The 25,363-nt window shown below is 40.8% G+C and overlaps 1 protein-coding gene across 3 annotated transcripts in view; it reads left to right on the top strand.

Moving 5' to 3' along the window:
- The window catches only part of AFF4 (ALF transcription elongation factor 4), a gene marked incomplete at its 5' end in the record, with an annotated part of 52,931 nt that extends 27,829 nt beyond the window's left edge, over positions 1–25,102 (top strand). For all 3 annotated transcript variants that reach the window (XM_082213701.1, XM_082213700.1, XM_082213699.1), the window contains 14 exons: positions 1,139–1,193; positions 1,775–1,812; positions 2,090–2,252; positions 3,311–4,234; positions 10,395–10,483; positions 11,261–11,495; positions 14,734–14,831; positions 15,660–15,723; positions 15,881–16,017; positions 16,262–16,333; positions 16,818–16,911; positions 17,204–17,247; positions 18,108–18,328; positions 19,520–25,102. In XM_082213701.1, the coding sequence (XP_082069827.1) occupies positions 1,139–1,193; positions 1,775–1,812; positions 2,090–2,252; positions 3,311–4,234; positions 10,395–10,483; positions 11,261–11,495; positions 14,734–14,831; positions 15,660–15,723; positions 15,881–16,017; positions 16,262–16,333; positions 16,818–16,911; positions 17,204–17,247; positions 18,108–18,328; positions 19,520–19,638 (2,353 nt within the window). In that variant the 3' untranslated portion in view covers positions 19,639–25,102. The remainder of the gene's footprint in view (positions 1–1,138; positions 1,194–1,774; positions 1,813–2,089; positions 2,253–3,310; positions 4,235–10,394; positions 10,484–11,260; positions 11,496–14,733; positions 14,832–15,659; positions 15,724–15,880; positions 16,018–16,261; positions 16,334–16,817; positions 16,912–17,203; positions 17,248–18,107; positions 18,329–19,519) is intronic.
- Between the last annotated feature and the right edge of the window lie 261 nt (positions 25,103–25,363).

Genomic DNA, 25,363 nt, shown 5'->3' on the forward strand with positions numbered 1-25,363 from the left:
GTGATGTACTGGCCTTTGCACTTGATGACTGCATTTTCAGTATAGTATTAATGGGTTGTGGTGGTTGCAGCAGCATTGTACTGGTGCCTATGAGTTCCCTAACCTTGTTAATTGGGATAGGATTCTGCTTTATTCAGGCCCACAGCGTTCTCATAGAATCATAGAATCATAGAGTTGGAAGAGACCACAAGGGCCATCAAGTCCAACCCCCTGCCAAGCAGGAAACACCATCAGAGCACTCCTGACATATGGTTGTCAAGCCTCTGCTTAAAGACCTCCAAAGTAGGAGACTCCACCACACTCCTTGGCAGCAAATTCCACTGTCGAACAGCTCTTACTGTCAGGAAGTTCTTCCTAATGTTTAGGTGGAATCTTCTTTCTTGTAGTTTGGATCCATTGCTCCGTGTCCGCTTCTCCGGAGCAGCAGAAAACAACCTTTCTCCCTCCTCTATGTGACATCCTTTTATATATTTGAACATGGCTATCATATCACCCCTTAACCTCCTCTTCTCCAGGCTAAACATGCCCAGCTCCCTTAGCCGTTCCTCATAAGGCATCGTTTCCAGGCCTTTGACCATTTTGGTTGCCCTCCTCTGGACACGTTCCAGTTTGTCAGTGTCCTTCTTGAATTGTGGTGCCCAGAACTGGACACAGTACTCCAGGTGTGGTCTGACCAGAGCAGAATACAGTGGCACTATTACTTCCCTTGATCTAGATGCTATACTCCTATTGATGCAGCCCAGAATTGCATTGGCTTTTCTCCTTCTTCTCTGCCTCTATGTGACTTGCATGGTGCCCCACTCAGTGTTCCTACAGTGATTCAATGTCTTGTGTGTTTTCCTTGTTCCATCAGGACAACTATGCTACTTAATATAAAAGCTCTTTTGAGCCTATCTGCTCATTGCATTTTGTCACCCACCACAAGGATGTTAAGTGTCTTAATTTCTTCTGTTGCCCTTGTAATGGTGTAAGCACTTCAGGATTTTCAGTATGCTTCTTCAATGGAGCGTCAATCCATTATGTAAAGGGAAGAAAATTAATGGCAATCATCACAAATTAGGTTAAATTGTTAGGATAGTACGGTATTATTTCGTAAAAACACACACACCAAACCATTCCTTTTTCTGTTTGTTCCTAGTGTTCTTATAAATGACTTGAAAATCAGCAGCAGCGAAGACAGTGATGTCGAGCAGGTGATTTTTGTGTTGTTTTTTTTAAAATTTCTGTCCTGCCTTTCTACCAAGCTACACAGGGGAGCTGACAGCACCATCAAAATAAAGTAATACAAAGCACAACATTTAAAAAGGCAAAAACTGAAAATGAATAGAAACAAGCAACTAATACACTGTTTTAAAATAGCGTGGGAATTTGAACCCTGGGCTCCCAGTTCCTAGTCCAGTTCTCTGGCCAACTACATCACGCTGGCTCTCAGTTTTGAGAGTGTAGGAAGGGCTAGCTGGGCTGCTTTGCAAGTGAAAGGGAGAAAAATACTTGCAAATGAGCATGCCAATTGACATTCAAAACCTGTCAAACAACATTTGAAACAGTATAACCCTGCTAGGATGGCTGATGGATCTCATATTATGTTTGTCCATAGGTTTATTGTAAACTTTGGCCAATTATGCAATATTTTCCCTAGTTTTCATTCTTATAGATGGATAATGTTCATGTTAGTGAAAGACAGCATAATATGTTTTTCCAGTACCCTTGTTGAGTGTGTTATACCTGTTACAAGGAAACTAATTCTAGTTTGGATCTTTTATTTCAATTATAGGATTCTGATAAGACTGTGCCAAGAGGTACACCTGGAAGGTAAATATTGGTGATACACCTGGCATTATAAAGCTATGTTGAACTGGTAGAACAATTTAACTGTGGGGAATTAATATATCTGTTTAAAGCAAGAGCCAATTAGGATTTCATCTTCAATTGAATTGCCATGGGTCTTCAACTGGTTGGGTTAAACATTAAAATATTTCTTAATAGCCTTATGCATAAATTATTTTATCCATAGTTTGAAAGTAACTATGGATAAAATCCTATAGCTTCCTTTGATTTTTGTTCTACCTTTCCTCCCCCCCCCCCCCAGTAATTCTGAACCTTCCCAGCATACAAGTGAAGGAGCCGATAATTCTAGAGATGACTCAAGCAGCCATAGCGGATCTGAGAGCAGTTCTGGTTCCGACTCTGAAAGTGAAAGTAGTTCAAGTGACAGTGAGGCAAATGAGCCATCCCAGAGTGCGTCTCCTGAGGTACAATTTTTCCCCCTCCCTTGCATGTGGTCTTCATATTTCCCATATGTGTCTATAGCACAGCAGTAATGTGACAAAAGGGGGAATATGAATGTTAGAGACTATGCACTGTTTATACCCAGCTTATTAATGTTTATTGATCTTCTTTCATTTTAGAAGCAATCATATCCAAGAATTAAGGTGGAACAGGACTTCCTATGTGTTCAGAAGTATACATAGAAACACAATCCAGCATGGCCTCTGAGCTTCTGGGATTTGTGGAATGCTTAGTGCATTGTCTATAGGGAGATCATCTGAGTTCACACTGAACACCTGTTCTTGTTTCCACCTTGCTGGCCTATCACAATGAAGCAAATCACCATTGTTTTCTGTGAGCCGTTTCTTGCTTCCGTCCTTGGGAATGGGACAAAAAGGGGCCAAGTGGACCAGAAGTTAGGCAGGCTCTGAATCATTTAATACAAATTAAAAATAATGATGATGATGATGATGATTTAGTCTGCAGTCAAAACATGGAATATTACATTGGCAGTTTGGAGAGAAGTGTAAGGCAAAGGGCTCATGCCTAGCAGCTTAAAACTATATTGGAGAGGGGGATTAGTGTTGGGGAGCATGTGTGCCATGAGGTTAAAAAATGTCCCTTCACTGACATATGCAGGTTTGTTTCAGGCAGAAGGAGATGAAAATATGAATTTCCCCTTTCCCACTCTCTCTAGGCACCAGTACCACCTTATAGAGCAATAAAACTGCCAGCCAGCCAGAACATGGCTTCTGCTCTATGCTGGCTGGGGGTCTCCATAGTATTCCTATTTAAGGCTCCCGCTAATGTAGTTCCCAGGGAGTGGGATATCCTTTTAACATTTTGCTGCAGGGCCTACTTGTTTGTTTTACAGTTAATTAAGTCAGCCATGCAGCTTGACAGTAATGGATGGCCACGTTCCAAATTTGCAAGCTTGGAATAAAATGTTTATTATTTATTCTTTGGTTCAGCTTGTTAGCCACTCGGGAAATGGAGGGAATGTAGGTATTGACTTTTAAGATTCCCTGTTTTCGTTCTTTAGCCAGAACCACCTCCAACGAACAAGTGGCAGCTGGACAACTGGCTGAACAAGGTGAATCCACATAAAGTATCACCAGCTTCTTCTGTGGACAGTAACATCCCATCAACACAAGGCTACAAAAATGAGGGTAGAGATCAGAGCACAGGGGGTGGATATGCAGATCAGAGTGGATCTAAAGAATCAATTTCTTCCACTCCTGGGAGAGATTCAAAAACCAGCCAGAAAGGATCAGAGAGCAATCGGGGCAGACAAAAGTCACCTGCTCAGAGTGACAGTATGACCCAAAGGAGGACTGTAGGTAAAAAACAGCCCAAAAAGACAGACAAACCATCTGTGGAAGAGCCCAGAGGGGGGCTGAAAATAGAAAGTGAAACTCCAGTGGACATGACAACAAATATACCCTCTAACAGACACAAGGCAGCCACAAAAGGCTCTAGAAAGCCCAACATAAAGAAGGAGCCCAAATCTTCACCTCGGCCTACAACCGAGAAAAAGAAGTGCAAGGTTGCAAACAAGTCCTCCCAGAAATCCAAGGAATTCATAGAAACAGATACCTCATCCTCTGATTCTGATGAGAATGAGAGCTTGCCTCCTTCATCACAAACCCCCAAATATTCTGAGAGCAATAGGACTCCTGTTAAACCCTCCATGGAGGAGGATGACAGCTTTTTACGGCAACGAATGTTCTCTCCTATGGAAGAGAAGGAACTCCTTTCACCACTCAGCGATCCTGATGAAAGGTATCCCCTTATTGTGAAGATTGACTTGAGCCTCTTAACCAGAATACCAGGGAAGCCTTACAAAGACACAGACCCATCAAAGGTTGAGAGGAAGAATGTGTCTGAGAAGCATCCAAGGGAGCCCCAGAAAACATCCTCCGACAAAGGTTCTACCAAGGGCAAGCGGAAGCATAAGTTATGTCAGGTCAGTTTTCAGTATGTCGTTTTAGTGTCCTCATCTAAATGGAGGGTTAAGGGAGTAGTCTTTCAAAACCTAGTGTCCTCTGTGAATCAAAGATGTGTAGAAAAATGTAATGAACTGATTTAGCATTTTTAATTTAAGTTTTAAGGTCACTTCCATGAAGGAAAGGAAAAAATTAAACAAAAGAATAAGAAAACATTATAATTCAGTTGCAATATTTGCATATTGCTGTAAACTAGCAATAGGTGTAACTCATACCCCAACCAGCATGGCCAGTAGTCAGGATTGATTGGAACTGTAGTCCAGCAATATCTGGCTTTCCCTGTTGTTAAACCATAATTAAAAGTTTGCCAGGAGCATGCATATTGCTTCTGCTTTGTTCTTTTTAGTAGGAGCTACAAACCATAGTCCTTGGCTTAGTGTTTCATCTTATGAAGCCAAGATTTGTTCTTGATTTAGTATGATCTCCTTGTTTGGATGTAATACTGAGCAAATGATCCAAGCCGCTAAATATTGTTTACTATAGTATGCAAACTTGGCCTTTTAAATGTGATTTTTGCATTTAAGTTCACCTCAAATTTCTGTGGTTGGTTATAAATGTTGCCAGTAGTACTTCAGTCAGTAAGCAGTCTGACTAAAATGTATGTCGGTATTTGCTTGATCTTTAATGTGAATGGAGCAAGATTTCCATTAGCCAATAATCTATGTGCTAAACTGGAAGCTAATCAGTTTAGAAGGTAGTGAAATATGGCAAACTACACCCCATACATAGTTTATAGATACATGCTGAGAAGATTTAATTGTTACATGTAGTCCTGCGTTGGTAATAAAATGGGCTTGTGTGATCTTATCCATTTCTTGCATTACAGAGTTTTGCAACTTTATGGCATCATGCCAGTAGATGCCCTGTTTACAGGGATAAAAGTGTCCGCCTGAAAGTTACGCAAGGGAGCCTTAATCACACTTGTAGGCTTGGGTTGAAAATTTCTTTGGTTATTCTTCTTTTGTGAATGTTTTGCAGACCCAAGATAAGACTTTGGGAGTTTGTCACTGTGCAGTGGCTATAGTAAAGCAGCTACACAACCAATGAGTTGGTGGCGTCTTAGGAAAGTTATACATGTTAAAAACTATGCTGAATTTGGAACAAATACATGGCCATCTGTTTGGAATTAATGGCATGCATTTCAACCATTCCCTCTTGATAGTTGATCCACAGCTAAGCTAGCTATTGTTCCGAGGACTCAAAGTGTCTTAAAAGTTGGGAAGGAAAAAACAGCACAGTAAGGATTGAGAGGCTTGGCTGAAATCCAGTGGCATCTGTCCAACAGCAGAGCAGGCACTGTTGGCAGAAGAAGTTCCAGATTCTCCTTCCCTACATCTTCTGCATGCCTCCATAATCTTGTCCAGGGGGTTGGGGGATCCTGTGGAGCAAATTGGGAGGGACCTGGGGGAAGACTGCAGGAGTAATGGGAAGTCCCGCCAAATAAGAGAATGACCACTGTGCAGTGATGGCTATGGTCAGTCTAAGAAACTCAGGTGTATTAGCAAGAAACTCAGGTGTATTATTAAACCTAGCTTGCTGTCACCGCAATGGAATGTCTATTCGCCAGGGGGTTGGACTAGATGACTCTAGGGGTCCCTTTCAATGCTACGATTCTATGATCTCAACTGCATTGCTTGACTGTAGCCTGTCCTTACAACAATTCACTTGTCCCAGTATGCAAGAAGGAGAAACACACACAGTAGAAATGGAAATGATATTAACTGTGAACTAAGGCAGATGTTTTTAAACTGTGATCACCAACCTGGTGCCCAGGAACATCCTTGTAGGTGTAATTGGACCCATGCCAGTAGCAAAACACACCTGGGGAATATTGAACACTGGCTATTGCCAGTTGCTTGTTCTGATTGTCTTCCAACAAATTAAATACACTTAGTTCTTTTGCCTTTAATTTTAAAACTGGGGCAAAATGTTAACTGAATGAGTGTGCAAAGTGTTCACACTCCACTTCTCATATATATGAATTCTAACAGTGAACTTTTTATTTCATTTTTCTTGTGTAAAAGGCTTCATTAAATAAATCTAGTTATTCTTGTTATTGTGACTGTGTTGGTGGGGCACACTAAATTTAAGCTGGATCAGTTGTGTCACAGCTGTTGCCAAAATCCTCTCAGCAACTATACGCACAATCTTGCATTAAAGGGTAATTAGAATTTAGATCTTTATAAGGCATGTCTCAAAAATTCTCAAAATCAGGAATTTACAAACTGACTGGCATCATTCCTTTCTGTTACCGTATTTTTCGCTCTATAACACGCAGATTTTTTCTCCTAAAAAGGAAGGGGAAATGTCTGTGCGTGTTATGCAGCGAATGTGTGGTCCCTGGAGCCGAAAAATAAGGCAAAAATCAAACCGCGCTTCAGGGAGAAGGGAGCTCCGTGAGACAGGAAGTTGCTGCTTTCCTGCATTCTGCCTCAGGGTCTTACTGCCCTCCCTGCTCTGTTTCGTTGCTGTGTTTGCTCAAACGGAACAAAGAGCAGGGAAAGCCCCTCCCCTCCAGGCAAGTAGAGAGGAAAGCAGAGCGTCGCTCTATCCTGTCCCTGCTCCGGAGGGAACAATGTTTGTGAAGGGAAGAGAGATTACAGGTTCGGCTTAAAATTTTGATTTGACTTCCTGCTTTTTGTTTTTGGAGACACACAGCATTCAAATATGCTTTCTTCCATTTAAAAGGAAGAAATCCTTAAACAGTGGCTGGCTTGTGTGGGTGGGTGGGGGAAAACTTTTGCCTTCCTTTCCTCACGTTATAGCCCTCTCCTGCATTCTTAGCCTTCTGTGTTTTTCCTTCCCTCCCCACTTAAAATGTGGTTACAAAGCATGGATCCACATGGATCCTCAGGATCTTTGCATTGGGTCACCCCAAATTCACCATCAGAGCACACAGCATGTCCATGGCTACAGCCTGCCCCACCAAAATCACACACCCATTGTTGCCTGGGGCTGCAATGGTGCAAAAACGTGGTTACAAAGCATGGATCCACATGGATCCTCAGGATCTTTGCATTGGGTCAGCCAAAATTCACCATCAGAGCACATAGCATGTCCATGGCTACAGCCTGTCCCCCCCAAAAAAAATCACGCACCCACTGTTGCCTGGGGCTGCAATGGTGCAAAAACGTGGTTGCAAAGCATGGATCCACAGGGATTCTCAGGATTTTTGCATTGGGTCACCCCAAATTCACCATCAGATCACATGTCTGTGGCCACAGCATGAAGCACAAAAATGATACGTCCACTGTTTCATTCAGAATATTTTTTCCCTTGTTTTCCTCCTCTAAAAACGATGTGCGTGTTATGGTCAGGTGCGTGTTATAGAGCGAAAAATACGGTAGTCATTTGTGAAGCCCAGTCTAACAGCAATACTATTATATGTATGTATTTTTAAAAGCCACGTTTTATCACAAAATGACACATCATATGTCAGAGTAATAAGCCAAGGTATAAACAAAGGAGGCAGGAGAACATTGCTGCATTCCAGTTCAAACACTTCCTAACTTCCGACTGTTCCTCACTACAAAAGATTCTTCATAGTCTTCTAAGACTACATGAGACTAAGCACCATTGCAGGCCAGAAACAGCAAGAGAGAGAAAGATGTTGAAATCATCAAGCTCAGCCCCGAAGGGATTGCCGCTATCTCCCAGTACTTTATGTTATGGCCATCTTCCTATATCTCTACACCTTAATAATTTGTTGCAGACAAAAGTAATTCAGACAACAGTAATTTTTAAAGTAGGGAAGGGGGACTAGAACTAGTGTCACATAACCATCCTGCCAAGCCTTTTTTCACTGGCCCACCAGATACCCTCCACTTTTTCGTGGTGGTGGTGGTGGTTACAAAACAGAACATACATGCTGCAGTGTTCCCAGAAACTATTCTTTCTCCTGTCTCCCTGTATTCTGTCTTTGCCAGTGTTTCCAGAGCCCTCAACTCACATTGGACCAATTCTTGGCTAGCGTTCCCTTTGCCTTCAGGAGTACTCAGCTTTCATTGCCTATGCTCGGAGGTGACTGGGAATTACCAGAGGTTCCACCAATCTCCTACAAGTTTCATGAACAGCAAACAGCAGAGATCTTAAGAGTAATTTAAATCAATTAAGAGCCAGTGGGGCAAGTTAGGTCAGATAGCAAATTAGCAGGCACATCCCTCTTACGGTGGCTGTGTTTGCATGACCAAATCCTGGGTTAATAAATCAGGACATGTATGACCTTGGTGCACTGGCAATTTCTCTCTTTTGTTGCCTCTTGACTTTTTCCTTCAGACAAGCAGTTAATCATAGTTTTCAATTATATGTGAACTGAGAGCCATGGTTAATGGCATCCAAATAAACAGGATTCAAAAGCCAACTTTAAACCAGCCCATGCATAATCTGGCTTATTTTCCAGCTTTGCATGCCAAACTTGAAATCTATATATATTATATATATTGGAAGACTTGTAGTGCTGCATCACAACCCTTTATTTGCATGAAGTAAAATAATAACCCCCATGGGACGATTTGCATGAAATCACTATCTTGGATTTGCATGAAATCAGGATAGAGGAAAGGAACAAAAAATAAAAATAAAAGATGGACACACAGGAAAATGGAAGCTTTAACAACAGCAGAGGTTTGAGTAAAGCAGAAATGGAACCAAACTGAGGGGGGAAAGTGGTGATTTTAAACAGTGGCAGAGATTTGAGTAGAGTGAACAGGGAGTAACACTAAGATGGGAAAGTGGCAGTTTGAAACATTTTGAGTACAGTGAAAATGAAACGGAAAGGTTCTGTTGCATTAACTTTTTGATGTTTTCTTCTCTATTTTCCTTATCTGCTATTTCTCCATGTTAAAACTATTAGGGGTTGGGGTTTTTTTTAAACACCTCAGTGTGCCCTTCTTCCTGATTTACTTAAACCTCTGATGTTGTTTAAAACTTCATTTCAGTGTCCCTCTTTTCCTGCTTTACTTTAAATTTCTGCCGTCGTTTGAGTACAGCGAGAAGAGAGAAGCAATGGGGGGGGGGGAGGAATGGCTGCTTTAACCTTCTTCCTCTTCCATTCCTTAGCTGCCTCATGTGATATAGATCCCTCAAGTATTCCACAGTACCTTCCCACAAAGCATTTCACTCTTGGTACCACATGTTGCCTTATTGAAGTTCCATATTCAATATAGTAATATTTGGACAACATCCTTCAACTGAATTTAACTTTCCCTCACTAAACAAGCTGACAGGCTAGTTCCTTATGATTCTGTTAATCTAAAAGATGCAGTAGCATGTATCCTTATGGGATGTGTGCTCCAAGGGAGCTGCAGAATAGGAGAGAGAAGAAGGCATGGAAATTGAGTGATCTGTGTTCAAGAGGGAGCTGAAAAAGTGGGAAGAGTAAAGGGAAAAAAGGAGTGAATGTGAAAATGGGGTGGCAAAAAGGAGGTAATAGGAAGCATAGGCATGGGGTTAAAGCGAGGAAATGAAAGGTTCTGCAAAATAGAGGGGAAGGGGAAGCTCTAGGGTCTTAATGGGGGGAATGGCAGGGGCTTGGTAAGTGGAGTGAGCAGGGGCACAGTACCTAGCGCATTTATATTTTTACCATATTAATTAAGACCCTTAAAAAGTAATTTAATGTTTCATTTTTTCTGCTATGAAAGGTTTAACATGTGCATTTACAAGGAGCAGTTTACAAATAGTAAATGTGTATTTTGCTAAATATTAAAGTGAGCCTTTAAATTGTATATTTCTTAGCATAGTAAATAGGAATAAATTTTCACTGGTGAGATCCAGTATAGAGACTCTTGTGTCAGCATGACAAGACCAGTTGCTGTTTTGACAGTCTATAGTGGGAGTAAACTGAGCTGTCACATTTTTGCATGCATGAAGCTATTAAAGCCACACTTAGATCTCCTTGTATTGCAGGAGTATGACATCTACAATACTTCAGCCTTATGTTCATTTTGTCAGTAAGGTTTATTGACATTATCTTGTACTGTTCCTGCAGGGAATGTTTTTATTACTTGCTGTATTATTATCTTAATCCTGTAAGTGGCTTGTTAAATCATTGTGGTGGTCTGTGAAACATAGCTGCACTTATTTAATGTGAGATCATCAAACTTTGTGGTTGTTTCATTTTAGAATGCAGAGGAAAGCCGAGGCGTTGAAAGCAAGAAAACTAAACTAGAAGAAAAGGCTCCTTCAGCGCACAAAACTTCCAGTAACAGAGAGTGAGTGCCTGTTTACACTATGTAAGATCCGAAATGCATGAAGCAGAAGTTTGCTCAGAGCACACAGTTTTAAAAGTGATGCATTTGCACACAAAGTTCCAGTTTTTGTTTGATCAGTTACCCCTGCAGAATTGTCAGATTGCTTTCTTTAAAGAAATCTCAATTTTGGGTTGACACAGCACTTGTTCAAAGGTAAAATTAGGGGGGAAATGTATGCCTGATTTTAGCAAGTATTTCTTTACAAAAAAGCTGCCATGTCAAATGCCCCACCACACATATAACATTTGGTAGTTTAAATTGCAATTTGTCCATTCTGAAGAGACAGCTCATAAGAGCTCCATTTTTTTTGGGTAAGTGGGCACCTTTTGGATCATAGCTCGTTATCTCTACCTTTTTAGATCGGGGTCAAACAGTGGGCATATTTGAATTTTGAGAATGCTTTGGGCACCGGTCCCAAAATGGCCATGGGCCACTGGTTGACCACCATTGCTGTAGAGTGGGAGGGGGCATCTGTAGCCCTCCAAATGTTGCTGCACTACAACCCCCATCATCTCTAACCATTTGCATCAAACAACATCTGGGGACAGGGGTGTCACAAGCTCCTATTCCTGATTGGTGGGTTTTTCTGTTTAATGTTGTACTTTTAGAGCTGCCATATTTTCTTCATTCTTACATGAGATATTTTTGCTAGTGGTACTTGAACCATGGAATAGGTTTGCATAGGTTCATGGTGGCAGTAACTTGCACTGGTTAATATTTTTTTCCTTTATGGGGCAGATCATCAAAGCAGAGTGCTGTTAAGGAGAAGGATCTTCTTCCGTCTCCAGCCACAACCCCAGCCACCCAGAAAGATTCCAAGCAAGAGCATGGGTCTCGGAAGAGAACTGTCAGTCAGTCGTCTTCCTTGAAATCGAGCAGTAACAATAACAAGGAGAGTAGCAGCAGCAAAGGTAGCTCTTCTAAACAAAAGAAGACTGAAGGGAAGGCCTCAAGTAATACCAAGGAAGCAAAGGTAAAAAGATTATACTTCCATCATAGTTTCCCCTTGTCCATAACCTTTCATTTGCACTTTTTGTAAAACCAAGCATATAAGCCCTCTTCAGAAGAAACCCTTACATGTTGAACAAAAAATGGGAGCAGGGCTGCATTGACTGACCTGACATACACATGTTAGCTTGGCCTGCCCTCTTGTCCATGCCTATATCACAAACGTTTGCAAGTGTTAACCTTCCTGTGTAGTCTTGTACCAGCAAAGGCATCCATGTAATCTGGAACCAGTAGAATTTCAGGTTGCATGGATGCCTTTGTTAGTACAGCTGTTCCTCTTTGCAGACATTCATGCTATATGCTTTTAGACGTCAGAGGGAGAGGCTTGTTTTCCACTCAGACATTGTAGGAGTATTTGACTGTTTTGTCTGGGTAAGGCTAGAATTTCACAGCTTTTGAGTTCTCTAATTGAGACACGACAGCTTGGGGTTTATAAGATACCTGTTAGTGCAGGGTGGTCCAATGCACGGCCCAGGGGTGTATATGACCTGCAATGCCTTTTGGTGTTCCCCAGGCAACATTTGATGTCCCCTCCAAAGGAGAAGGTGTGGGCTCTGACAGGGTCCTTAGAGTCTTCTCATCTCCTTTCCAAATCCTAGTTAGTGCTTTCTCAGCTTTGGGAAGGAGGTATGAGGACTCTAGGATTTTGGAAGGCTGCACAAGGGCTGGTTGGGCAGGGGGATCAGATTTTGGTCTTGTTTCCCCCCACCCCACGTGACAAGGCAGTATGCAGCCCGTGGATTGTATGCTGAAGTAAACTTGATATGAAAAGTTGTACCACCCTGTGTTAGAGGAACCTTTGTGGACATGAGCACACCTTTAAGTTGACAACAAAGTTGGTATGTTGCCTGCCGGTAGTTCCTAGACTGCAAATGTTACTCTGAATTAGAGGTTTTCTGTTCATCAGTGGTCAGTGTTTCCTTAATAGGAACATAGTACAGTGGTGCCTCGCAAGACGAAATTAATTCGTTCTGTGAATTTTTTCGTCTTGCGAAGCACGGTTTCCCATAGGAATGGCAGCACAGCTCCTACCTTCGCAAACCCAAGAAAAAGGAAACAAACTTGCAAGACGTTTTCGTATTGCGAAGCAAGCCCATAGGGAAATTCATCTTGCGAAGCAACTCAAAAAATGAAAAATTCTTTCGTCTTGCGAGTTTTTCGTCTTGCGAGTTTTTCGTCTTGCGAGGTAGCACTGTAGTAGATAAACTAGTAAGTGAAATTTGCTTATGCCTCAGGCAAAACTGGAGCGTTGTAGAAACTAGGACAATGGGAGGACCTTAGAAAGTAAACAAGTGGCTAAATACTTCACCAAGGAATGTAGCTGCAAAAGTCTTGATTTTTTGAGCCAAGTAGAGTTGGACTAAACAGTGCCTTCACGGGGGAAATTCCAAAGAGCTTGTGTATGTGGCAGGAGTTGGTTTTTAATAGATTTTTTGGCACCCTTCTTTTAAGCCTACACTGAGTCATGTCTGGACCAATTTAAAATTAGGGTAATTAGTATCCCCTCATAGTTCTGCTGGGTTTTAATAATTCTCCTGCTAGGGTAGTAGTGATGTGTTCTATTAATGCATTAGCCTAGTTGGCTGAGTTTTATTATTGAAGCAGAATTTGGTTTATCTGTTTTGTAAACAGATTTAACATACATATGATGATTGAAAGAAAAACTAAAGTTGAATAGAAAGAAGACTGTTGACTCCCTTCAGATGTTAAAAGGGCAGTGTGACGCTTCTTGCTCCCCATATCCCCTGTGAACTCGGTTCCAGGTGAACTCTTAGGAGTCTCAAGCTAGAGGGTTTTCTTTTTTCCGTCATCATACTTCTCTGTTTCCTTGGTTTATCAGCTGCCATTGGCGTAATTAACACCAGAGATCCTTTGTAAATCCCCTGCCTTGGTTTCCCCCCTCTCATGGAGGAAGTACAAGCCAGTTAAACTTGTGTTGTATGAAGCTCCTTCCCTTCCTTTTACACCTTCTAACTCTCATTTTCCCCGTGACTTCACACAGACTCGCAGGTTCAAGTGCACACACAAGGTTTCTCTCTCTCGGTTTCATTCCTTGTAACCTTTCAATTTGCGTGCTTTCACATCCCAACTCCATACCTTTCTCTGCCTCTAGCTGTTTTTCCTCTACATTCCTCACTTACAAGCTCTCTCCCCGCTGCTTCTCCCAGCAGCCAATCAGCCCATCCCCCCCTTCCTTTTCCCTCTCTCTGTGCCTACAAGCACACACAGTTGTTTGTTCTGCTGGGTTTCCTTCTTTTTGCTTCCACTTCCCTCCAGAGTCTCTCGCTGTTGGTGAGCTTTAGGACCCACCCCCGCTGGCTGCTTGTGGCTCTTTAATCCTGACAGGGTGGGACAGGTCAGCGCCCTCAAAGCCCTTGACACCCCCCAGCCTCCCAGCTGGGCCCCTCCCTTCCCGGGCAGATTGACAGCTAGAAAGACTGCTTCTCTGCTGCCGCCTCTACTCACAAGCACAAAAGTACGGGAGGAACAGAGAGGTGCTAAAAGCCCAAGGAGCGGGGTTGGCCCGTTGCACCTCTGCCTTACTGTGATGTATTTTAAGTTCAAGTTCAATAGGGGAAACAGCTGTTGGAGGGTTGGAAGAAGGAGCGAGACATAACCGTGATTACGGAGAACTGTTGGGGACGTGGGAGCAGTGATAAGAATGGTGGGCATCTGAAAAGCTTGCTGTAGTTATTAGATTTTAGAACTTTGGCCACACTGGAACTTGTGGCTTTCTTTGGAAAAAAGCATTGCACTTCGTCTGGAAAGTAAAATATCTTTGGTTGTGTGCTGCACTGTTACATAATGGCAATATTCAGCCGTTGCTCAGGCATCTGACTGTAATTTGACCCTTCCTGCATAGTTCTACTGTAGCATAGGTTGGAACAGCACTGAGAAAGAGACCTAACAAAGCTGTATAGCTGTGAGCATTAGAAAATGCCTAATAGGTTGTATTAATTAATTATATGCAAACAATAACAATTGGGTTCCTAATTGAAAAGTGCCCCTGTTGTGTTTTGAATCTGTTGGAGTCCATATGGCAACATCTGTGTCGGTCAAGCTGTATATGTGGTAAACATGAATGATGCTACACATCTGGATTGCATTTAGCCAGCCTGAGCTCAGCAAGTGAAGCACAAGCAGTGAATATTTGTTCGCCAAAAATCAGTGTTTTAACTAATTGTGGTCTGTCTTCTTTCAAGGAGAAGCTTTTAAATAATTCTTCAAACTGCCCTTCTGCCTCCACCATGACTACAGATAACTCGAAGTCCCGGAGAGCAAAGCTAGTGTTTGATGACAGGTGAGAACAGATAGAAGTCAGGCAGTTGGTCTCTATGTTACCAAGAATGTGTGATGAATATTTATACTGACATCTGTGTGTCGTCCATTTTAGTCTTTTTGCTCTGTCTTTCTGACATGATAGTTTGGGTACCTTTGCGCTCATCTGTTGCAAGGAGTTACAGCTGCCAGGAGTGAAATGCAGCATGATGCCGTCTATTTCTGCAAACCTGCAGATCTTCTCTGAGCTGAATTAGTTCCCCTCTCCTCCCAAAAAGACACTGTTCTCCTGAGAAGGGGCACAGCATATGCTTTGCATGAGACGGGTCCCAGGTTGAATCCCAGACATTTCCTTCAGGGAGGGCTGAGAAAGATTCCTGCCTGAAACCCTGGAGAGCTTCTGCATTATAGATCAGGGGCTGGGACCACCAGCCTGCAGCCCAATCTTGGCCTGCCAGAAGACCCACAAGGCCATTTCCCTTAAACCATGCCCACCAGTCCAAACATGTTTTGTTGTGGAATTGAAGGCCAGTACTACATATCTGCTGTGCAAAGCTAGTAACACAGACCCAAACCAGTACCAAACCAAACGTCATTCCTTTGCCTCCAGTACGGTGAGAACACATTGTAAGCCAAAGTGCCACTGTGTGGATGCAATGCATTGTGCCAGTGCAAGAGGGGTGTGTTGTGAGCATTGTCAGGCCAGGAAATTAGGGCTTCTCACACTGTATCCTGCATGCTGCTAGAGCAGCTTTGAGCTCCTAGGTGCCTCTCCATAAATGGGAGAGGCACCAAAGGGTAAGACTGCTCTGATATTATCAGTCTCATAGGTTTTCATTTTATGTTGCAGGACTTACTCAGCAGATCACTACTTGCAAGAAGCAAAGAAATTAAAGCACAATGCTGATGCATTGGTAAGGAAAATGCTAAACTGTTGTTTACTTAGAGGCATTGCTTATTGTCCTAGGTTGGCATGATTTTCTCCCCCCCCCCCCAACTATTTTGCCTGACACTGTAGTAGTAATCCTCACTTTTATGAGTTGATTGTCAAAAGGCTTTGTATTTCTTTAGTCTGACAGGTTTGAGAAAGCTGTGTACTACCTTGATGCCGTCGTGTCATTCATTGAATGTGGGAATGCATTAGAGAAAAATGCTCAGGAATCAAAGTCCCCGTTCCCTATGTATTCTGAAACTGTGGAGCTGATCAAGTAAGTGATACAGAACATGCAACAAGCATTGTAATAAAAATGGTGATTAGGAGCTCTGGTGTGAGTGCCTTAGTAAAACATTGAACAAAAATATTCCACTCTCGGTATTTTTCATCTTGGGGTTAACTGCAGATTTTTTGGCACAAAGGATAAAGCACAAACCTCACATTTTTTCATTAAAGAATTGTGAATAAGAACTGAATGTTTTGACGTGACAGTTGCTTACATCATTTTTTGGTTGCAGGTACACTATGAAACTGAAGAATTACTCAGCACCAGATGCTACTGCAGCAGACAAAAGGCTAGCAGTGCTGTGGTATGTACAGTTTGAGCAATTACAGTTAAATAGCTTTGAAGGCAGACTATACCTGTGTAATATACATTTTGTGATAAGGAAAAAAACAAAGCTTACTATCTAGCCTAATGCTGTTAGTTCTTGACTGGCAACAGCTTTTCAAGATGTCAAGGAGAAGTCCACACTTCTACTTGGGATTTAGTATCACTTTAATCTTCTTTGAATTCAAATGTTCTAATACTCCTGGTTATGTTACAGAAGTGCACTGTACATTTCCCATCACATAGCTGTTATTATTTGTACTGCCATTGGCAATATTCCAAAGTAATAATTAGTTTACTGTAGTCACCTCATTATTATGTACTATAAAATAATACATTTAGTATTTTACATCCCCCAGACCGATTTTTGGTTAGTCATGTCGTGTTTTATTTGTTTGCACAATTTCATAAGAAGGAAATTATATATATAATAATTGAAGTGATGGTGTTATTTCTTTTTCTAGTCTTAGATGCCAGTCCCTGTTATACTTAAGACTTTTCAAACTGAAGAAGGAGAGTGCCCTGAAGTATTCCAAGACATTGACTGAACATCTAAAGGTAAAAAACATGTTCATTGTAGCTTTGGAAAGAAATTCCCTAACCCAAAGGGTTATTCATTGTGATCATCATGCTTCTCTATGCAGGAATGGGTTTTTTTTGGGGGGGGGAGCGATGTAGTTAAACTTGATGAATTGTGTAAGAAAGACATTTTGTATTAGGTGACTAATAAATTGAATGAAGAATAATAACTCCCATTATCCCCAACATCTGGCATCAACATACTTGGTGACTGCTGTATTTTCCAGATTTTATTGTACAATTTATTGAATGGGTTGTTTTTCCTCAACAGAATTCCTATAACAATTCTCAAGCACCATCACCTGGTATGGGAAGGTAAGTGTTTCTTTAATACACAATACTAGGTTGTATCCAATGATGCCATTCAGAAAGGCTTCCGTCAGCAGAACAGGGAGGGAAGCATTTTTCAGCAATTACTCCTCCATTCTGTGCTCCATAGTCGTCTCTGGAGAGCCACACAAGCTTCTGAAGCAGATTTGGGGTTTGGTGCAGCAGCATGAGGAAACACTGAAAATTACTACGCCGCCCCCCCCCCCCCCCCCGTTTGCTGATGGAAGCCTTACAGTCAGTTGAACAGCACTGTTGGATACAACCAAAATGAGAAATCTAGTAGTGGTTTCTGTGTTCTGAGGCTTTACTGTGGCAGACTTTTTTTCTTCTAGAAAAACATGCAGATTTTCATGATTTAGTTCCATTTCTCAAAGGACTGTACTCCCACAAATTGAGAGGGAAACGCACTAATAATTAACTGACAAGATTATCACAACATTAATATTACTCGTGGCACTTACTGGAAGTGCTACATGGTTTATATAAGAGTTTGCACACTTGGATCTAGTAGCAATAATATATTGGCATTATTTTTTGTATGTAGTGTTACATAAACCTCCAGGAAGATTTAGCCCCATCTGCATCAGGGTGTATGAATGCAAAAAGATGCTATATGGGTGGTTAATCCCATATCTAGCATCCTGGACTGTGCACAATGTGATATGTGCTGAATTAGATCTATAAGTAATGGGTGACGTCAATTTTAATAGTTCTAATTGTCCCTATAGAGTGAATGTCAGAATATAGTTTTAATATTACATAACTTTTGTCAGTATCACATATCTTCTCTTTTGGCTGAATGTTGATGGCGGCAAACAAATGTCTGTGATCTGTTTAATTATTAGCAAACCAGTCAGCATGCCGTCTCCAGTCTCTCCGAAGTTGTCTCCGGGAAATTCAGGAAATTACTCTTCAGGGTCAACCAACCCTTCAGGGAGCACATCTTCAGTTACTATTCCACAACGGATACACCAGATGGCAGCCAGCTATGTCCAGGTTACATCCAATTTTCTGTATGCCACTGAAATTTGGGACCAAGCTGATCAGCTTGCTAGAGAGCAAAAGGGTAAGACTTGGCTGCATTAATCTACCATCAGGTCTAGTCACATAGACCATGACAATTAAAGTTTTTTTTTACATCGGTACTTACATTATTGCTGGTACTGGTTCACTTAAGACTGTAAAATGTCTGTACTTTCGTTGGTACATTCCAAGAGACCTGTGCCTCTCCCCAGCCCTTGCCCATACACTTTAAAACCGGGGGGAAAGGAGGAGGAAAATTAAATAACTGAAACCAGTAACACTGAGCCCCTAAGAAGCCATCCTCAGGCATTTTCTGGAGCACTTGAGCTGCAAAATGGGCTGGTGCCAGAGTCAGGATTCATCCCCAAGCGTGCAAGCTGCTCTTCAGATGCACAAAGATCAGAAGTGGGTTTTAAGCTCATTCAGTAGAACACACTTGTAAACCCTCCCACAAGCAGGAACCCAGTCAGATCACAGGGAGCATTTCCAAGCTCATTCAGTTGAAACCCTCTTCAGACCCTCACTTGTCTGGAGGACCAGCCTGTAAGGCCAGTGGATGTTAGGAGACAGCTCCATCCCCGTTGTTACAGCTCATTTGGCTGATTAATATTCTGTGGCCTTTTAAATATGTTTGTGGGAGGGTTTTTTATTGTTTCATATTCTAACCTTTTATTTGTGCTTTTATCCTGTATTTTTATCTTGTGAACTGTCCTGAGATCTTCAGTTGAAAGGGTGGGTGGGTGCACGCGCGCGCACACACACACATATCAATATTTTTTTCTATATAGGTATGTGAAATGTTCTGAGGCTTAGAGAAAACTGATCAATATTAGAGTGTATTGTTTGAATGTTATATGAAACTTTGAGCACTTTGTTCTATCTAAAGTACTCTAAGATTCCACTCTGTGAACACTTATTATACAAACCTTCAGTTATCTGTACTTGAAAGATTTCTACCCTACTATCACTAAATAAACATCTGATTCAGATGCCCCAACATACAAATCAGTTAGCAGTTGCTCAGAGCCCGGAAAGGTTCTTTGACTGAGCATGATCCCTGCAAGAGTAGTTAAGAGATTCAGAGAATCAAAGTTCCCATTCCTTGCTTTTTTATTTTGTTTAGCATTGCAGTCAGAAAAAATACAATTTTAATGTGAATTTTCCATCGTTTTAATCTTGGGGAATATGTTGCATAAAGGCGTATGTCAATCTGGTTGCTTCTTCTTTTCTGCAGAATTCTTTGCTGAACTGGATAAAGTGATGGGCCCTCTGATCTTTAATGCAAGTGTCATGACAGACCTAGTACGTTACACCAGACAGGGACTGCATTGGTTGCGTTTGGATGCCAAGTGATAACTGGACTGAAGAAATCTAAAGCATAGAAGATACTTTTCTTGCTGCCTCTGATTTTTTTTCAACACTGTGTCATAAAAAAATAAGGAAGACTGCCATAATGCATTGCTTAGTGGACACTGAGATTAAGGAATGCTTTCATGTGTCTCCCAGCATCATGTGTTTGAGAACCTCCCAACCATCATGTTAATGAACTTTTTCAGTTGTTCCATTTTTAAGGTATTTAAAAAATAGTTTAAACTCTGCAACGTTTTAATGTAAGATGGATTCATTGAGCTGCAATTGGATTGGAATTCTAGTAATTATGCCTAACAAATCTGTTTTAAAACATATTTATTTTAATTTGTTTTTGAAAGCTCTATTTTTGGGCTTTTTTAAGATTTAGCAATTTTTCCTATAAATTTTACCTGATCAAGTACTTAGTGAAGATAAAATGTAGACACTTTATTTAAGTATTTTGTGAGCTTTGTTATTCTGTAATGTCTTGTGGTGGTAGAGCTTGTAAGAGAAAGTCAGGGTTGATAGATTCTAAAGTGTAGGGACATATTTTCATGAATATCTCAGTTAAACCCCTAAATGACAGCCACAGGTTTATTATTGTACTAAGTTCCAAGGATGTTGTTCTATACATTAAGCCATTTTATTTAAGCGAGATGTAAAAAAAAATATCTCTATGGACACTTAGCTTCAAAACACATGTCTTAACACTAATAATATGAAAACCTTCCAGGAAGTTGCATTTAATGCAATATCAAAGTGATGTGGGTCTCACAATTGAGCTTCAGTCTGCAGGTGTAGACCAGAAATGGTTTCAAATGGACAATCTTGTGCTTTGGTGCAGCCTCTGTTTCCTTGCTTGTCTTTATTAGACACTGAAGCCACTAACTCACTCCTACATGGAAGTGATGCTTGTCCATTTCCAGTGGTAAATCGGAAAATGTGAGCAGTAACTAAACACCCTTGGGTTTCTCATGGTTAGGTGTACGCAGTTGGCAACATGGGGTTGAGAGTAGACCTATGATTACAGGGACATTTTAAACTGTTAACGTCCAGTTGATTTAAAACCTTGATTTTACCCCATTTTATGACACCTTCCTTAATGTTAAGTGTTTGTGATGGGAACAGAATCTTTAATTTTCAAGGAAATAACTGTGATCAGCAAAAATCATGCGTGGAATTCTAAGTGACTGCTTTAAGGTTACTAACCAGAGCACCTTTCCATAGGAGGTGCCTGCCTGACGAAAAGAATACTGCTTAGCATCCCTAACATGTCTGGTGTGCCTTATGCCTTTTTAGACGAAGATTTTGAATACTGTTTACAAGAGGTTTTACACTTAGGACCTGGTATACTGTATCCAGTTGGTCTCCTGCAGTACTTTGGTAAAATTCCACTTCCTTTTCCTGATAACTAGTGGCTGTCATTTGTTGAGAATACACACATTGGTTGTTCGTTAGAGTCAAACTCTGAACCCCTCTCAGTGTGGGGTTGTGGAATGCTGCTTTACCTGCCCTTGTCCCTGAACCCTACCCCAGATGTAAATGTGCATGTTCAAGAAAATGATTGCACTAAATTTATGTCTAGCTGTATAGCTATGTGCCAAAATGATGGCGAACGTTGAAAGAAGGAATAGAATTCTACATTGATTAGTACTGCAGTGTGTCCTTGGGACGTTGAGAAACTTCATAAATTATAGTCACTAAACTATAGCTTGCATAGTCAACGGAGCCTTGTGTTCGGATGTTTTGTACTTCAAGGAATGCACAGGTTCTCTTACCTTGATACTTTGAATTGTTTCCGATGAAATCAACTATCCCTTGGTTCTGTATTCACAATCATTAATGCTGTTTACTGTTGCACTCTTATCCACAAGAATGCATTGTAAGAGTGGAGGGAAAAATACGAAGTCGCACCCATGCATAGAAAAGATGATAAATCAAACAATATTTGAGAAAATGATGCAGCCTAGGATGATTTACTGTGGGCAAACTGAATTTCAGTTAAGCAGTAATGGGTGATGATGGATTAAATGGCTACATATTCTTTTGGTGTCGCTGTTTGGCCAGTGCAAATACAACTGCTGTCATATGGAACCTTATTTAAACCGCTTCCTTGGCAAGCAGTTTATTGTGTATGTGCCCGGCACACAGACTAAGAGAGTTTCAGATTATTTTTTTTAAAAAGAAATGGTTTCTGTGGTCCATTTCATGTGAGCTGCTTGTGTAGAGGTACCAGTCTCATGAAGCAGTTTTAAAGCAGGCACGTTTTCATGTGCTTTGGTCCCAAGAGGTACAGCACAGATGCTAACTCAGATCCAATGGGTAGGTTTTTCCTTAACATTCAGAAGTGCCTGGCACACTTATCATACCGAAGCCTCTACACTGTTAGCAGGAGTTGGATTACAAGCTCACTTGCTGTGTAGTGCTGCAGTGATCAGCAGGGTGATTTGGCTTGGTTTTGTACCCAGTTACCATAACTGCCAGTGGGAAAATCTCTCTCGTTTTTTTAAAAAAACATTGTTTTCAGAAGTAGAATACTCTATATCAGATTGGATTTTTTTAAAAGAAGCTTCTTCAGATGAATCCTAGACATTTGTATGTTTAATAATTTAGCAAGGCCTCTGTAGTTTTAAATGTATACCTAAGCTAGCAAGCATTATCTTTTGTAATATATGCCTCCCAGAGGTATTATTTGTATTTCCTAAATATGCGCAGTTATTTTCCTTCATGAATACAAACTGTTTAGCAGTTTCCAACCAGTTAAATTAGGAGTAGACAAAATTTCAAAAGGCCATCGAACTTGGAATTCCTTTGTCTCTGAAGTGCATGAGTAATTTGCCAAAGTTAATTGTTAAATGCAAACACATCATGAGCTTTCCCTTCTCTTCTCAAAGAGCAAAAGCAAGCTTAACATCTGCCCTTAAGATGCATTATGTGTATATTTTGAGCACTGGCATTGTGCTGTTGTCTTTGTGTGGAAACTCTGGAATAAGGGGTTCTGTGGTTGTGTATTGACACATATCAATGTTGCTGTGTATCCCAGTGATGAGCCTTTTAGAACTGCTTAATAGTCGGACTAGGCTTGCTCAGGTGTTCAAGTAATTCTGAATTTTCTCTCAAAAGTTGCAGGGTCATAGGAGAGCGATTCATGAATGGTGGCACGAGATCCACCAGTGGAATTCTTTAGGTGTTTCACCAGCCTGCTGGCAGTGAGTGGGTGAGACACTGTAGCATTAGAAGCTACAAGCGTTTCACTTCATCAGTCGATTCAGACTAGCACGTCCCCAAACTATAGATCCATTCTGATGGCAGATCCCCTTAATAAAATGCCTAGGAAACACTGACTTTGTTGACACGTAGCTACTTCATTTTGTATCTTAAATGAACATTCAGGGTACCAGACTAAGATGACCCAGCGTGTTCAGTTCAATATGATTTAAATCTCTTGGCTGTAAAGCAGAGCAAGTGGCTCTTGACCTTTGACAGCAGTATGCAATTTGTAATATACATGTTTCTAATACATATATCTACATACATATATAAATGAATGAACTCAAGTCTGTCCAAAGTTTGTTATACTTGTGTTAGGTTATAGTACAGCTGACTATATCAATATATTTATTGAGTGCTGAGCCATCCTCGTTTTGGTGATGGTGATAAACTTTGCATATTATGCTGGAGTGCTATCAGTTTCTTTTAGGTTATTGAAGCTTGATTGCTGTGATTTTATACACGGGAAACCCTGTAGTGTGTGTTATAAGCAGCCACAGCAGGTAGGGAGTCTGGATATAATGGAGGGATTGCCAAAGGCAAGTAAGACATAGCTGTAGGCAGATAACCACGAAGCTTGCCAAATCTGGCAAATATCGGGAAAGACTACTTTTGCTATATATAGTAACATTTCCCTGCACTGTAAACTTTGCAGTATTTTTTATTAAGGGGGTTTCGATGGACCTGAGCAAATCAAGTCTGAATACATTTTACCCATACAAGAAGTAAGCAACAACCAGACCACATGGCAGAGTCCAGAATGGCAAATATTTCATAAATATTTGCGTCAAGGACAGAATGACGTTAAATTGAGTGGAAATCAGTATTGTGGGAAGTTTGGGTTTTTGGTAGCTAAGTTAATGTTGGAGATCTTTCAACAGAGTGTAGCCAAAGCTTTTACTAGTGTGCTCCCCCTTTCCCCCAAGACCTAGAAAATGCAGGTTAACTGTACAGAGTATGAGAAATCAGTTTCATTATTTTGGGTGGGTACTGGGGTGCTTACTGCATTTTAAAAATAGCAGTTATGGGAAATGGGTTGATTGTAACATTCTCACTGGAGTCAAGACTTTTGTAGAAACCCGAGTGTTTTTACAAAAATGGCTTCTCCCGATTCATCGAGGCTTTAGGCAAACTCAGCCGAAGACCTTTTGTTGCTTCCCGCTCAGATTAATTGTCAAAGTGGATCTAATTTTGGCTTGTCTTCCCAATTCCATGTGTAGATGCATTGACCACACATTTGTTTCTGGTAATGTAACTGAACAGAACTGGTGCTGGCAAATTGGGCTCAGACGTTTTCCTTCTCCTAGTTCATAGATCACATCAGTATTGGCAGCCAACATTCCAAGATGGTTGCACTAAAATAACATAGAACTTGGCTTCATGAGCCAGGCCAAAAGCCTCTGCAAGCACAGTTGCTGGCATATGTATCTGGTTCCATTTTTAAATGGTTTTAAGAAGTTTTGTATATGGAGGATAAAGTGCTTATATATTTATTAAAGATCCTTTATCATATTTGAAATTACTTGGTAAAGGTGGCTTTTCTTTTCCTTTTGGGGGCAAATGTGTTGGGAGGGGGAAGTTGTTTTTAACCTTTGGCTTATCAATTAAAAAATATTTTAAAAATCCCTTCTTGAGCATGCAGCTTGGTACTGAACACGATTGGCAGGATGGCTCTCTGTTGTATGCTTTGTACATGACATGTCCATGTCTTATACATTTTGTTACTTATCAATGTATTAGTCATCTGTTTTCAACCAAAACTAAACTTTTAAAACAAAACTGTGATCCCCCCCTTTACTTTGCAATATATTTGAAATTTCAAAAGGGTACTTTGGGACTCCAAATTAGGATTTCTAAGTCAGTATGTGCATTTCACGTATGTTAATGGTGAGCAAAGTATTATATACTAACTAGATTTCCCCCCCACATCTGTATAGTATATCTATGTATTTTGTGGTATTGAGATTATAGAAAGTTTAGTGTCTGAAATATGCGTTTAATGTGTATTTTTAAACAAATTTATGGCAATTAAATATTTGGAGAAAAGGGTATCACATTTCAATTTGTAAAGATCTTTTTAACTACTGTGTCATTAAAATGCTTTGTACAATGCAAAACTGTAACTGGAGAAACTAAGTTTAATAAATATCAAATAGATTTTCTGTATTAAACTTTATAAGCACTGTGCTTGAATTAATCCTTTTGTATGGGTCTTTCTACGAGAGCATTACACATTGGTTCAGAAAGAATTGTTCTGTTTGAGGATGAGTGGGCAGAGTGGTATGCTGCTCCCATATGTTCCAAGTGGGGAAAACTCTTATGTTTTCAATATGCACATAATTACCAATTCCTTACTATTAAGCCAGTTACATCATTCCCCACCACACAATTAAAGTTTGAAAGGCAAACATTGGAAAAGAGATGGCATCAATTGTGGTACTGAGGTGCTTATAGCTCT

The sequence above is a fragment of the Podarcis vaucheri genome (assembly GCF_965113315.1).
Source record: "Podarcis vaucheri genome assembly, chromosome: 2".
In the NCBI taxonomy this organism is placed as follows: domain Eukaryota; kingdom Metazoa; phylum Chordata; class Lepidosauria; order Squamata; family Lacertidae; genus Podarcis; species Podarcis vaucheri.